At 29.5% G+C, this 16,224-nt stretch overlaps 1 protein-coding gene across 7 annotated transcripts in view; it reads left to right on the top strand.

The window, feature by feature from the left end:
* LOC126736637 (homeobox protein prospero) overlaps positions 1 to 16,224 on the top strand; it is a 169,993-nt gene that overhangs the window by 140,742 nt on the left and 13,027 nt on the right. For 5 of the 7 annotated variants that reach the window (XM_050441091.1, XM_050441092.1, XM_050441095.1 and 2 more), the window contains 3 exons: positions 333 to 629; positions 5,105 to 5,392; positions 6,125 to 6,306. In XM_050441091.1, the coding sequence (XP_050297048.1) occupies positions 333 to 629; positions 5,105 to 5,392; positions 6,125 to 6,306 (767 nt within the window). The remainder of the gene's footprint in view (positions 1 to 332; positions 630 to 5,104; positions 5,393 to 6,124; positions 6,307 to 16,224) is intronic. The other 2 variants (XM_050441094.1, XM_050441096.1) reach the window with 1 other exon arrangement.

The raw sequence follows: 16,224 nt of genomic DNA, 5'->3' as shown, positions 1-16,224 counted from the left end.
AACTTTATAAAGCCTGATATGCCTGTTATTATTAATATTTATTTCCTTGTAATTAAATAATGCCTATTTAAAATTTAATAGCAACATCGAACCTGATGCCTTAGATAAAAGTATTAATTGAATTTCAAGTAGCTCTAAATAGGTGTATTAGAATAATCTATATTTATGTAATAAATTGATCGTTTTTACAAGACGCTTCATGAACCTTTAATATGTTAGAATAATTTACCTCCTTTAAGAATCGAATGTCCAGACGTCTTAAACTCGATCAATTTACCACTTACACCCTTTAAACCGACCCTTAGTTAAAACACTTTTAATAAATAATTCAGGATTTTATGCCCTTCAAGGTGACGGACACCAGGATAACGCCGCGTACAGTAAGCCGCATCCTGGGCCAAGAAGGAGGTATGGGAATGTCACCAGCTTCTATGGAACCAAATAGCGGGGGTCAACCCTCGTGCCCTTCACCACGGCCTCCCCCATATCACCAGCCGCCACCGATGTTACCCGTATCACTACCAACATCGGTGGCGATACCCAATCCAGGCCTCCACGAATCGCAGGTCTTTTCGCCCTATAGTCCCTTCTTCCATGGACCAAGCCATGGCCATCACATGGCAATGCAGGTAATACATTCTCCATGCAAACATATAAAAAATCTACAATAAAATGTGTGAAATTCAATTTAAATAAATAAAATACTTTCACTAGAAAAACGAATTTATCAATATACAAATGCATTATAAAAATAATAAAACTCTCGCTCTCGTTAAATAATGAATTTCGTTATGTAGGTCAGTGAAAACAAAAATATTTTTTAAACTTGGCAAATGAAATAAATATTAAAATATAAATAACTCGATCTGCTAATTTACATTAAAAGTGAATCGGGTATTCGCCGGGGCAATATAAAATGCGTGTAATTTGTTGCAAAAATATTTAATTTTATTGTTTGTTTTTCAATAAGCCGATAATTGTTTTTATATATTTTTGATTCGGCGATCCACGTGATTGTGGGATATTTTAAAAGGGGGACCACGGTTATATAATATTTGAATAATTACGGTGTAAAATTGCCGTTTGTTTAATTTAAATTGATCGCAGGAAATATAATTAATAACGTAATTTGTTTGTAGGTTTTAATCTTGTTTTATTTAATTTTTATGTTAAGTTTTTACGTTAATTTTATTCTTAATTGAACTATACACTTTTATATCTACGAATCTGTAATATGATATTTAAAATTATTACAAGTATTTCATATGTATTTCATATTTTGTTTTATATGTATTTTTCTCTATTCTTCTTTACGTTTTGAGCACTTGAAATTAATTCATAGACAAAGAAAAATATCCAGTATTTATTAGCAACAGCTATTTGTGTGGCTAAATAGACAGTATCACATTTTCATTATTTTTCTATACATATTTAATATGCAGAATGGCCTTCTGAATTACCAGATTTATTACCATTTCAATTTTTTTGTGAAAATATGCAAATTTTACTAAATAATATTCATTCATAACTTAATATAAGAGATTAAATAAAAAAACAAAAATTACGTCAAATGTCTGGAGTTGTTCACCTATTTTGTTGGGTGTTACGTCAGTATTTCAGAAAATATCAATTTAAAAAATACTATTTCATACGCCCAATTATTGAAAAGAAAAAAAATAGACTTACGTTAAGATTCCTTTTGTTTTTATGTTAGATTTATTGTTAGATGCCCTATATACTTTTAATACCCATTTTGCCTTCATAGCAGAGTTTTGTATGCGATATCTTAATTAATTATAAACATTTATTTTTATTTGATGCTTTCATTGTAATTTTTGTGTTAAGTTTACTTACACTGTTATCGTCGTAAATATTGCCTTTTCTTGGTAGTTTAAAAAAAATGCGTTTAATTACTCTTTAATTAATTACTCCCGTTAAGTTCTCATGCATAACTTAAATGTCTATGATACACATTTTGCTTAAACTGATACGAACTTGAGCTTATTTTTAATATACAAAATTAAGTAGATTTCAAGAAATATAAATTACCCACATTTGATAAGTTGTACATATTAAATATGCAAAATGTCACATTACAAATATTATAAATAGCTGTTTATTGTCAGTCAGGTATTTCCCAAAAGCCTCAAGGTTTTATTACTATCCCTAAAGTATCCAATCCTCAAAATCCTCAGGATTTGCCTCCAGTGAGTCTTTTAAATGTATTCTTACGTCATTAAACGAGTGGTTTATGTACAGCTTTCTACTTACCTAGTAACTAATAATATTCGGCCTGTACATCAATCTGGATTTAGAACGAGATAGTACACTATTGAATATTATTGACAATATAATAAGTAATATGACAAAATATTTTTGAAAAAGGCGTTTGATGTCATAAACCACGATCTACACAGAAAGTACGCATACATAGCTGCTTCTTTCATTTAAAACTTTTCACAGGTGCTATAAGGATCCTTAGCCCCTTTTTATTTCTTCTTTACATGTCAGGCTTACCAAGTATTTTATAATGATCAAAAATTCACCAGTATGCTGACGATACAAAGGTTATTCATTACTGTGATCCTGACGATGATTTGGTTGAGAAAAAGTAGGATATTAAACTTAATTTAATCTCGAACTACTCAAAAGAACATAAATTAGGCACTAACTTTAAGAAAACCAAAATAGTACTATTTGTTAATAAAAATTTGCGTAAAAATATTGCTTCGGCCGTCAATATTAGATTGCGAGACCATAATTCCATTTTCTAATAATAGAAAAGTGACTAAACTATTACACATTCTTTGTTTCTCTGTATATTTTTAATATACACGTATTTCATTAGTTGTATATGTAATATTCAGAATGACCCTTCAGATTACCAGATTTATTACCATCTCATTTTTTTTCTTTTGTGAAAATATGATGCACATTTGACTAAACAATGCTCGTTTATAACTTAAATAGATAACCAAAAATTACGTCAAATGCCTAAAGGCATTCCGAATGACTACAAAAGCAACCTCTAAAAATTAGGATATAAAGCCGAAGCCATATTTTTGAATAAGCTTGTAATAAAATTATTTTTAAGAGCATTCTCGTCCATCACTTAAATGAACATAAGTAAAGTCTATCTTAGTTTAAAATTTATCAATTTGCGAATTTAAAATTTACATGGTATTTTCACAAAATCTAAAAATCAGATAGTAATAAATCTAGTAATCGGAAGAGCCATTTTGCATATTAAATAAGTACAACTAATAAAATATGTGGTAATTTGTACTCCTGGGGTCTACTCAAATTTGTATATTAAAAATAAACTGAAATTTGTATTAGCCTAAGCAAGAGGTGTATTATAGACATTTAAATAATACATAAGAATAAGTTATATTTAATTTCAGAGTTCACGTGAAAATTATTTTTTTATAAACTACCAAGAAAAACGTATTATTTACAGCGATAAAAATATAAGTGGACTTCACCCAAATTCAAAATAAAAGCATGAAATAAATATAGTTACATATTAAATAGTTATAATACTGGTATACAAAAAAAAAGTCTTCTCTTTAATGCAAAGTTCTTAATATATTTTTTAGGGTACTTAGGAGTCATTGATTCCAATAATTAAATTTATTTGTTCTGATCAGGCTTTTAAGATTTTTTGAAAAAAATTTTTTTTTGCATAAATGCGAAAATGCATTTTTTTTCTTTAAATAGTGACCAAAATTTTGATCGAGAACAATCATAAGTGATTGCAATAAACACTGATGATTTCTGATTAAAAAGTTGATGAAAATCATAGTTGAATAAAAATCAACATGATTTTTCTAGTAACTTCGATCATTCTATAAAATTATTTTCAATAATTGAGCGTATGAGAATATTATTGATAATTAAGCGTTTTCCAAATGGATATTTACTGAATCTGATTAGGAATTCATCACAACAATATAGATTTTACTTAAATACTTGTAAGACATACATAATTACTCTGTAAGAGCTCAGAACTCTTTGGGAAACAGAAAATTACATCAATTGCCTTGTATGAAATGAGAAATTGCTTTTAATGCCTGAAACGTTTTCTTGATTTAAATCTTTGTTGCTACAAACCAATGTTCTTTCCCTCTCATGCATAACTAAAGTGGACACGACACACTTATTTTTTAGTTGCTTATTTACGCGTTTAATTGGATGAGTTTTAAAAATTGTTATGGTACACGGCATCCTCAGACCTAAATAAAAATACAGACAGTATAAAACCAAGAATAACTTATTTAAAATATCTAAAACAGCTAGGGTCGTGCTTAGTTTTTTTTAAGTGATGTATTTTTTAAACATTTTCCAATTTCCTCATAACTTATAAGTGATACGATAATATTCTTATAATATGGCATAGTAGTGATGATTAATTAGCTTGCCGATATCTTTTGTTTGTTAATTCTTTACACCCCAACATTTCAATTCACCTGGACTTTTGACCCGTAAAAATGATCAAATTGAATTTGAAGTTTATAGGAAAGACAAAAAACATCATACAATTTTCATAGGCCAATCTAAAAGATGGGTTTCTACTAGGGTTCGTGAACACCTCAGTTTAGAAGACAAATTTAAAAACTCACATATAGCTGAAACCAAATTAGGTTTTGCACAACATCTTCTGGCCATTTTTTTCCATTGAGAATATAACCTTGTGTAAGAAAAGCGTTAGACTTGACTCCATAGAAAAAAATGGAAATCACTAGAGCTAAGATTTAATAGAACCCAATTAGCTGAATGAAATTGACTTTCTTTGAGCCTGTGGGTGTTGAATTCTGGCTTTTGGTAAAATAAAACTGTTTATACCTCTAGTTCTAATTTTTTGATTTGATGTGCGTTCGCTTTATTAACTATTTTTGTAAACGATTTTTAAAAGTTGTATCTAATTGTGGCCATTTTTATTTGCTGTCCCGGTTGTATTAGTAGCTGTAGATCTTGTTTCTATACTTTCTAACGTATTTAGGTTAAACTGTATTTTTCTTTAGGCCTGGGGATGCTGTGTATGATTCATATTATGCTTTTTTATGAAGTATATACGATTATCAAATTATTATGTTGTTTTTAGGCCTCCTCCTCACCACCTCGCATGCACAAGATGGAGAGAGAATCGCCGCCAGTTCACCATCCCCCCACCTTGTTGCACCCGGCGCTACTGGCGGCCGCCCAGCACGGTGGTTCCCCCGATTACGGGCACATGCGCGGTCCCTCCGGTGGTCTCAGCATGGACAACGGAGACCGGAACTCGGACTGTAACTCGGGCGACATCTCGTACGACGGAATGCAACCTACTATATCCTTTTTATGCAAAAGCAGTGCTGATTATAGTAAAAGTTTGCATAGTTCTTCTTGCCATGTACGTTGAACATTTTTATTAAAATATTGTAAAGAATGTTAATCAGATTGTGGTTAAGTTAAATCCGGGCCGATTTGTAACCTCAAGCTTAATAGGTTACGGTTTATTCTTTTAACACAAATACGATTTATATCTTTTCAGTTGTGGGTTTTCCTATAAAGCCGCGCGCCTAAGAGTCCAGGTTGGGGGTTAAGTTTTACTGATTTTTTCGTGATATAAGGTCTCTTTAGACGGTTTCAACCGACTGAAATCTAAATAAAATCCTTATTAGCGAAGCCATAAAATCCTAGGCGGAATTACATAGGCTCAGAATAAATATAACGTCGCGATTTCAAAGGGAAGAAGTACACAAGCGGACGGTTTTAAAGCAATTAAATATTCACAAAAGGGTCTTTTGTTTGAAAATTATGGAGATATTTTACTAAAAATCATTTTTAAGTAGCTATACGCCCACTGTCAATTACAAGTTGCAAACTTTTTATTTTATTTTTTGTTAAAGGATAGCGTGAGAGCACTTCCACGTGCTGAACAAGCATGAAAGAAAAAGTTAAGGTTATACTTAATCGAGTCTTGTTAGCCAGAAATTGATGGGCTTTCGCCACATGTCCATTAATAATTCCTGAACTTTATGACGTGTTTTTTTTTTCTTTGACTCTCACCGTTTAATTAAGTGAAAAGTATATATACCCCTTAGTGGTTTTGTACAACGATTTTTCTCTTTGTCCACTGTAGCCAAATATTTCCTTAACTCCCGAGCACTCGTCAACATTGACGCCGATGCACCTAAGAAAAGCGAAACTGATGTTCTTTTGGGTTCGGTATCCGAGCTCGGCGGTCCTAAAAATGTACTTCCCAGACATCAAGTTCAACAAAAACAACACTGCCCAGCTGGTCAAATGGTTCTCCAATTTTAGGTAAGTCATCTTTTAAGAAAAAATTGAATATTTTGTCTTTTAATGATAAGAATCTATTTACCTTAATATTTCATACAAGTTATTTTTATTCTAAAACATTGAGATTCCATACATAACTTAAACGGGTGTGATACACCTTTTACTAAAACCAATCTTAACTTTTTTCCAAGGCTAGAAAAGATCATAATACAAATTTCCATAAATCGGTAATAGAATATAATGTTATAATTATGCATAACTTAACTGACTATGATGCACTTTTTGCTTAAACTGAAAATAAATTCACATTCAAAGCTTATCTTAATTTTAGTAAATCAAACAGAATATAAACTGGCTCAGAATTTGTATTTAGTACACTTCCTAACAATATAACCCCAATTACAAAGCAGGAGACTAAATCTCAAGGTATTAATCAAGTAACAATAATTCATTTACTTACTAAAACAAATTTTAACAATATTTATAAATATACAACAAAATAATATATTGGGACAGTAAGGGAAGGTTAGAATAACATAGGAATATGAGCAGTAAATATCTAAAATATTTTAATTTCTGTAAGGAACGTATTAACGTAATATCAAAGCCTATTAATATTGGTATGTGTAGTACACATGACATAAATAGGAAAAAAATTGCAGTTTATTTGTGCGAACTCTACATAAAGAGAATAACAAATGTTGACGTGGTGATTGGTGAAGTACTAGAAATTTAATTTTGTATAATAGCTCGCGACACTCAGTAGCTTAAATAAAAGTATAGAAGCTTTAAAAACCTCCTCTAAACCTTCTCAAGATCCTCAACGTGTTGATAATATTCAGATGACGAGACTATCGATGCCCACTCCATCCTAGAAATCAAGGAAAAAAAAGACTTTTAAGAGTAGCTATTATTAAATTTATAGCATAGTCTGGAGATAAAGTCAAATGTCTTGAGGGACTCGGATACTATGGATTCATTGTACTTGGTGAAGGATAGCTTGACATCAAATGTCAGTCCATGATCCTGAAAAAGGTCTGGTCTAGATAATCTTACATTATTTATAGAATAGTTATCTGTGGATTTGTTTTTAATGAGAATGATATAACTTGCCACTTATCAACATTTAAAGATAATTTTTGAGAGTTTTGAGCAGTCATTTATTAAATTTATTTGAAAGAGGAATTTAAGATCATAAGCATAAAGAAGTACTGTGAGTTAAGACTGACACACACATCATAAATAAAAATATCAAATAAAAGTGACTCTTGAGGTAGGCCTGATGTGGACAGGTATTCACTTGATTTAATGTCTTAAACTGTCATCGTTCTGATAGCTATCAACTAAACAACAAATGAAAGTTGAGTTTTATTAATTATAAAGATTTAATATCGATTTTCATGCATAACTTAAATGAATATTATATGCCGTTTTCTAAACCGAATTAAATTACTTTAACTTTATTAATATAAATATAAGTAGAGAATAATAAATTTAAATAAATATATATTTTAAAAGTTATTATGCAGAATGGCCCTTTGGCTAACCCGAATTGATACCATTTCATTTTTTTTGTGAATATGTGTTAACAGTTTATCACAGGATGTTATAACTATAATTTTTGTATTTGGCATTTACATTTAAGTTTAAAAAATATATATATATTAATATATTTTTTTATTCCAATACTAAAGAAAATACAATTACGTTCTCCAATTCTTGGGTAATTCATCTTTTAAGAAAAATTAATTATTTTGTCTTCAAAGGATAAGAACTTATACTGATTACATTCATTTTATGCATAACTTAAATGGTTGTGATAAGCTGTTTACCAAAATCAATATTTTTTTTTTTAAAGGATTGTAATAATACAAATTTCTATAAGTCGGTAATGAAACATAGTTTTATTATTATGCATAACTTAAATGGCTATGATACACTTTTTACATAAACTGAAAATAAATTTACTTTTAGGCTTATTTTTAATTTTAGTTTTATTAAGTAGATGAGAATGTAAACTTGCTCAAATTTTGATTAATTGCAAATATTAATTAACTATTTTAATGCATAACTTAATTAATTTTCTTTTTATTACAGATTGTTAAAAAAAAACACAATTTATAATAATTTCTCGTTTAATACGATTTAAATATTTAAATATGTAATGAGCAACAAAAAATTTCATTTTGGTTGTAAGACATAAAAATTCCAGGTAAGATACAAAAAATTGTTTACTTAATATATAATCTTTATTTAAGAAAAACCGTCATTAGAATTCTCATAGAAAAATCAAAAACTCATACAAACCGTTTTTTCTTACTTTATATAAAAATTGTTTTACATACTATAGGGCATGATAGGGCAAAAAAGTCATATTTTAAATTTTTTAAATTGAAAAAAACTATATTCATAAAAAAGTATAATATGCATTAAATCGTGTCATAAAAAAAATATTTTTTTCCTTAATTCCAGTTGAAATTTTTTTTAAACCCTGGTTCAATTGATTTAAAATGCCTCTTTCCACCTTATTTTTGTTAAAAATTAAATAAAAGATCAAATGGAATAAAAATAAAAAAGCTCAATTTTTCGGGAGAACGTTTTTAGAAAAATGGATCATTTTCATTAAATATATTATAAAATACAAACATTGGCATATATTTTAATAAAAGTTTATTCCTTAGTATATCTTTAATAAAATATTTTTTTTAAAACAGTTTTAAAATAATCCAGTCAATTTTGTAATTTTCATTAAATATATTAAAAATATAAAAATAGACTGAGTTACTTATTATATTGGGTATTACGTCACTTATAGCAAAAATCAATTTAGAAATTTTTATCTCACACGCTCAACAATTATTGAAAAGAAGAAGAAAATAGACTTATTCACGTATTTAAAAGAAATATGAACTTAAATCTGTAACGATACCGTTCGATATACTTAATTTAATTTAAGTTCAATAAGTTTTAAATACAATAATTTACTTGAGGTATAATAGATTTTTTTATATACCTAGGAGCTGAGGTTTTAGATAGATTAATAGACTGTAATTAAAAATTAGATTTTCGATAGTAAAGCTTTAATAAAACAAGCTTTTTGCACTACAAAATTTTATAAAAAAGATCCATTTTCAAAAGAACATATTAACAAAATTGTTCACAAAATGCATTCGTTTTCATTAAATATGTATATTAAAAATGCAAAAATTTCCCTATTACGTAAAATCAAGCTGTTCCATAGTAGAAAGTTAACTCAATATGCTTTTTTTATGACAAAATGTTATAAAAAGCCTTAATCTTAGTCAATCAGGAATAAACTGCATAGTTTACAGATTTAACTCTTCTGGATTTTTTTTTCCAGGGAAATATGTGCTTAGCTTCACTTTTTTGTTGACTCCACTCGAGATTGACCGTATTTATATTGACCCACTCTCTGTAAGTTTCTCATTTAGCTTCAATTCTACTAATTCTTTTTTTTATTGATATAACTAAATGGTTGAAAAATTCTAAGGGCGCGTGTAGTGCAGCATACTTTTTGATTTGAAAGGTAGGATGAAAGTTCTTTCTGACAATAATTTACAATATTATTTTCATGTGAACAACGTAACTGTTCAACATTTCTTAAATTACATATGCATTCCAAGCATTGTTTCCTTATTACCATTAGTATATTCAACGAGTTTAAGGAGAACACATCGTTTTGCATTAAATAATAATCTCTTTTTTTTTTTTTGACAAAATTTTAGCAAAAGAGTTAATGCTATTCAACTTTAAAACCCGAATCTTGATTTTATTTAAAAAATCACACAAAAAACGTTATAAAACAAACTTAAATATCATTTCATATGGACGTCTTAAGAAACCAAACACCTTTCCGAATCACCCGTCTCGTGCCTTATTGCCTTTTGTGGAAACAGATGCCTTATAACCCCTCATAAAACGGAAATTTTGGCGGTAAAGACGCGTGGCCAACGTCTTAAGACGTTACCGGAACGTCTCCCAAGACGTTCTGTGAAAGGCAAAAGTAAACGGAAAAGGGAGGGTAAATCAAAAAGGCAGCAGCTGCCAAGACTCCTTTTGTTTGGGCGTAACGTCTTTTACCTTTAAGAAAACCGTTTAGACGATTGTGATTTACCTGTGGGAACTTTAGAAGATTTAAAAGAGGGTTCGGGGCTGTGAGAGCCCCCTAAGAAAACTGGAAGCTGTACTAGAGATGTGGGTATATTTTTGCTGTATTTAAATTAACTTTTTGTGCATGGGAAAATGAATGATTTGCAAAAATTTTGGGGTAGTTAAACTTGTTTTTTGTTAGGATCTATTGTATTTTAAGAAGAGCGTAGAAGGAGGAAATTCTATATTTAAGACATGAATCAAGTCAAAAAAGTTACTCAGTATATTTTGCAATTTATTACCTTAATAATATTCTTGTATCAAATCCCCAAATGAAGCTTTTAAACAAAACAGATGTTGTATAACTTGCGATAAGATAAGAATATTAATCCACAATACCCCATTTTTCGCCAAAGAATATTATGAACTTCGTTTTGTTTATCCTCGAAATTGATTAGGGCGATACATCGAAGGAAATTACAGGTTGGCGTGTATTTGTTATCATCTTTAGGTTTATTGTAGCCACATATGGCAAGATAAGCCGTTTAACCACATAATGCTTTTTGGCGATAAAAGGTTTTTCTATTTGTCATGGCGACAGGTGACGTTTATTATAAGAAAATGCCAGATCGATTATCAAAAACGAAATAATTATTAAAATCGAGACTACAAAGAAAAAAATGCATATACCCCCTCATATGTCAGCATCTAGCAACAACGATAAAAAAAACTTTTCCACCAGGTTTGATTTAAAAGGCAACAAACAGGCATGCATGGAAAACAAGCAAATGAAACAAGGGCCTTTGTTTTTTCTGAACCGCCCTTAATAAGCACACACATGACGGTATTTTAGGACTGCGGGGGAAAGAGCAACACTGTACCTAGAAGTCTAATAGTTTAATGGATCTCCGTCCTTTTTTTTATGTTTTCTGAAAATCTTATGCGAGAAAACAATGAAGTAATGATTTCTGCTACGTCAAGAGTCTCACCTTAAGGGACACATGTCATAATGAGTAAGCTGAAGTGCATAAAACGTAAATAAAGTCTTAATTTGTAATTAGCTCATTGCAGCATTAACGCATGCACCTTAATAAAATACGGAAATCCCTTAACGAAAACCACTGCTCAATTAAAAATAACTTAATTAAAATCTTGAGACTAATTAGCGTTGGTAGGCGTTTTCTTTCCCTCCCGTCTCTTTCCGTGCTATTTAGCTCTTTCTTTGGGGTTGGCTCTCTTTTCTCGTAACCTTAGCGTATATTTTAAATTAGTCGCAACTGCCGCTCAGGTTTAAATAATATAGCAGGTTACTAATTGGGGTTAAAGATGACACACCACTGTCTGTTTGTGTGTGTGTGGTATTTTCCATAAGATTTACTAATTATAAATGTGTAGAGGGGGTGGTAACATAAGCAGCTTTAATTAGCAACATTTTTATATTAATTAAAAAATAACCGCATAATTAACAATATGCGTGAAAATATTGATTTTTCCAGTAGATATTTTCATTTGAAATACCCGAAAACGTGCAAGTTAGCTGCGTCAGCAAAAGCCTATAACATGCTGGATAAACCTGGAAATGCAAAATAATCGGAGCAAATAGTTTATGTTTTAATAGGCCCCGTTGAAAATGTATATTTTGAGTGACAATAATATGCCCGTGAATTTGCACACCCAAGCATATCATTCGTTTGCTCATTATTTTATGTATTCACAGGCCTATGGATATTCAAAAAAAAAGTGTATTTAATTATAATAATTGCATTTAAACATTATTTAAAGGATAAATAGATAAATGTGTTCTTATACTAAATGTATGGAAAAGTGATGGTATTCATCAAGATCCCAGAGCTTGTGAGCAACACTATAAAAAACAAGCCAAAATTTTTCACAATTTTATGCTTATTTTACGCAGGAGGCTTACGTTATAAAGATTACAAATAGGGGAAGTCTTTGTGTCCTTCCTCGATATTAAGATGTTTTCTAATTTATGTCCATACCGATTGTGTCTTCCTTCAGGAACGGGTGATACACGTAGTTATCCTAAATTGAGTTAATATGAGAAGATAATTTAATATGAAATAATTTTTTTTAACAAAAAACTGGATTAGCAATGGGCTCTAATTTATCACTTTTTTTAGCCGAACTGTTTATGTATAAACTAGAAGAACAAATTTTGGAACACCATTTATTTAAAGAACATATAAAAACATGGGTTCGCTACGTAGACGACATTTTTACTATTTTTAATGGAACCAAAGATGACCTAGAAAACTTTGTTGATTTCATTTATTCTGTTCATCCCAACATACAGTTTACCTATGAGTTAGAGAAAGAATCAAGTTTGCCATTTTTAGACCTTTTAATCACTAATCACAATAACCATTTTGAATTTCAAATATATCGTAAACCTACAGCCACAGATACAGTAATACCCTTTACCTCTAATCATCCCTTTAGCCAAAAATTTGCCGCTTTTAATTGTTTTTTTCATAGATTGTTCAATATTCCACTAAACGATATTAATTTCAAAAAAACTTAATAAACCATTACTCAGTAAACCCAACACCCTCGGATCTTATCGATCTATTACTTACTTTGGCAACGTCTCTTCTAGTGTCGCACAGTATTTTAAGTGCAATGAATTTGTCACTAAACCTAATATTTGTTTTAAAACCAAAAACAACTTGGCAAAACATTTAGTAAACACTAAAGATAAAATACCGATAACACACCGATCTGGAGTTTACAAGTTAACTTGTTCCCACCCATTATGTGATATCTGTTATGTCGGCCAAAGCGGAAGGAAAATTGAAGTCAACTTTTAGATTTAGAGTCAACGAACATTAAAGACACGCGAAATAAAAATACTTTTATTAACAATACCAATTCTCCTTTTGCGAACCACATATTAGAGTCTGGAACACTGAGGTTCTGCATGTTTGTGAGAAAGGGTTACAGTTGGACTTGTTGGAAGCATTTGAAATTAATAGGGCCATAAACTCCCCAGACTGCACATGCATTAATGAGCAAACTAAGTTTGACAGTTTACGCTTTTTTTAATTTAATTAGCCCTAGAAAATAACTTTTACCTTTATTTTTTTAATCTCTCTTTCATCTTATAACATTTGTATTAGTCAAAATTTAAAATCTTTTCTTTAACGCAACGCTAATATACAATAGTTCCTTATAGTACCTTCTTTTAATATGCAGAAATCTGTATCGTCCTAAGTATAAATTTTATATTTTAAATCGTAGATGTTGTATTATTACCTTATTGTACTATGTGTTTAATTTTAATTATTTTATTTATTGTTGTTTTTTTTTCCTGATAACGGGTAATTTTTGTTTTATTTGGTGAACGTATAAGTTTTTGTAATGTTCTGGTAAGTTCTAAATCTATATTGTTATAGCGAATAAGCTCTTTTTTAAAATTTGCCTTGAATTACCTGTATTTTATTTTAGTATCTGATGATGGCTACACAGCCGAAATGCATAATACATTTACCTAAGTGACCTACATGCATTTTTCTTGGAGATAAAGACTTCCTCTATTTGTAATCTTTATATACACATTCTCCTACAAAATATGGACTTCTATTCAACGCTTACGTTATATTTTAAATTCCTTTTTTTTTTCAAAATCTATATCTTTTTAAAGTGTTTTTTTCCTTAAAAACAAATATTAAAGTTAAAACGTCGTATCATCAATTTTAGATCAACGTGAAAAGTGGCTACAAAGTGGTGGTAGTAATTTTGCTCTACAGTTTTAAATAATGTCAAATTACTTCGAAAATATTCGTTTTTTTTTAAATTTTCAAAAGGTATTTTAGCCTCAAATTTGAAACATTTTGTATGTATAATATATTTGCACTGAATTTCTAAAACTAAAACTAAAAATGACTAGATTTTCTACCTATTTATACCGATTTAATACCTAATCTTTCGGAGCAAAATATAGGTATTAAAAAAAAATGGCATCCCAATAAACAACTTAAGATATGCCAATGACTCGGTTATAATTACAGAAACTCTAGAATATATTGAGATACTAATTAACAGAATAGTTTAATGTAGTGACGAATACGGATTATCACTTAACATCAACAAAACAAAAATTATATTGGTATTTAAATCACCACAAAACTTCCTTGACATAGTCCTGGAAATGATTATCAATGAAAATAATGATAGCTCTAAAAAAGTCAGGATCAGAGTGCAAAAAAATGAAGAAAAATGAATTGAAGTGTGAAAAAGATCGATACCAAGAGGATAGAAGTATTTGAAATGTAGATGTACAGTGGAATACTAAAAATATCGTGGACAGAGAGAGTAACATATAAGGCGGTTTGGCGAAGACTGCAGATATAGAAAGAATTGATATTTACTATTAAGAAGCGCTAACTGCAATACTTGGGGCATGTTATAAGAGGATATAAATACAAACTATTATCCAGGAAAAATTATTAGATAAAAAATTATGGCTAAAGAACGTTAATTGCAACAACTGCCAACTGCTTAGATCTTCAGTATTAAAAATACACATAGCTTTGATGATACCCAAACTTCGGAACGAAGACGGCGCCTAAAGAAGACGTATGTATAACTAATTATCTTAAGATACAAATTAAAAGATTATCAAATTTAAGTTTTGTAATAATTAATTTAGTTATTATTAGCAGAAAATATTTTTTCTGAAGAAATCCAAAAAAGTAATTTTAAAACCTTTTATTTTTTATTTTTTCCTTAGACGTATTTTTAAAGTCAAGCAATCTGATGCTTATTTAAATTCCATTAAAAAAAATATTAAATATTTCTGGAAATTGTACCAGAAAAAGCAAAAAAATTCAAAAACTACTTATTTAATTTTTCTGTAGTTATTTAATATCTTAGATAAAAAAAAAACTCTTTCTCGTGGTAGCTTTTTTTGCCTTAAATAACGGTTTATTTTCTTTTACCATTTTTCTTTTTAACTAGCTTTATTTTCACAAAAAAAGTTATCGACAAAGACTTGCTATAAGCTAAAATAAGCCTAATAATATACAAATATTACAGAGTACAAAAAGTCGTTCAGTGGGAATAAAATACACATAAAAAAAATAAAACTTATTATAATTATAATACACAAACTAATTAAATAAAAGAGAAATAGATTATTAATTTCAAATAATTACATTAAGATATTCGTCCAGGGTGTAACAAGCTTTTGACACCAACATTTTCTTTAAAGCTTTCTTAAATCTAACAGGACAGTCTATTGATCTAATTTCAAGAAATAGTTGATTGAAAACTTTCTTACCCATATGTGAAGCTGTAAGTGAGCTTAGTCTCAAAAGAATTGTCTCTTATAATTTCGTTTTTAGGAATTTTGAATATAAAACTTGCACTTCGTAAGATATATAATAAACCACTATGTGAAATCTATATGAAAGTCTAAACTATGAATAATTACTCTTAGAGCATACAAACCAGAAGAAACCTTATTATACACATTGGTAATATAGTCTTCAAAATTACGCCCATCGGTAGTGCCTTAGAATAGGCTTATTGTTCAACACAACATTATGCACCGAATACTTGGAAATTTACACATTTGTTTTCAAGGAATTAAAACAGAGTTTATTTTCATCAAACTACTCTTTAATTATTTCAAGTCATATTGAGATCTGTTAAATTTGTCTAATGTCATAAAATGGTGTCGTTAAATCGTGGATCATCTGCAAACATTGTCACCTTGCCTTTTATTGGTTGGTAAGTCCCAAGACAGAACACTGTGAGGAACAATTGTTGACAAAAGTTGACCTTCTATTGTTAAGTAGGATCTGAACC

This window comes from Anthonomus grandis, chromosome 5 (assembly GCF_022605725.1).
Source record: "Anthonomus grandis grandis chromosome 5, icAntGran1.3, whole genome shotgun sequence".
Lineage (NCBI taxonomy): Eukaryota > Metazoa > Arthropoda > Insecta > Coleoptera > Curculionidae > Anthonomus > Anthonomus grandis.
This window is presented reverse-complemented; position numbering and strand designations above follow the sequence as displayed.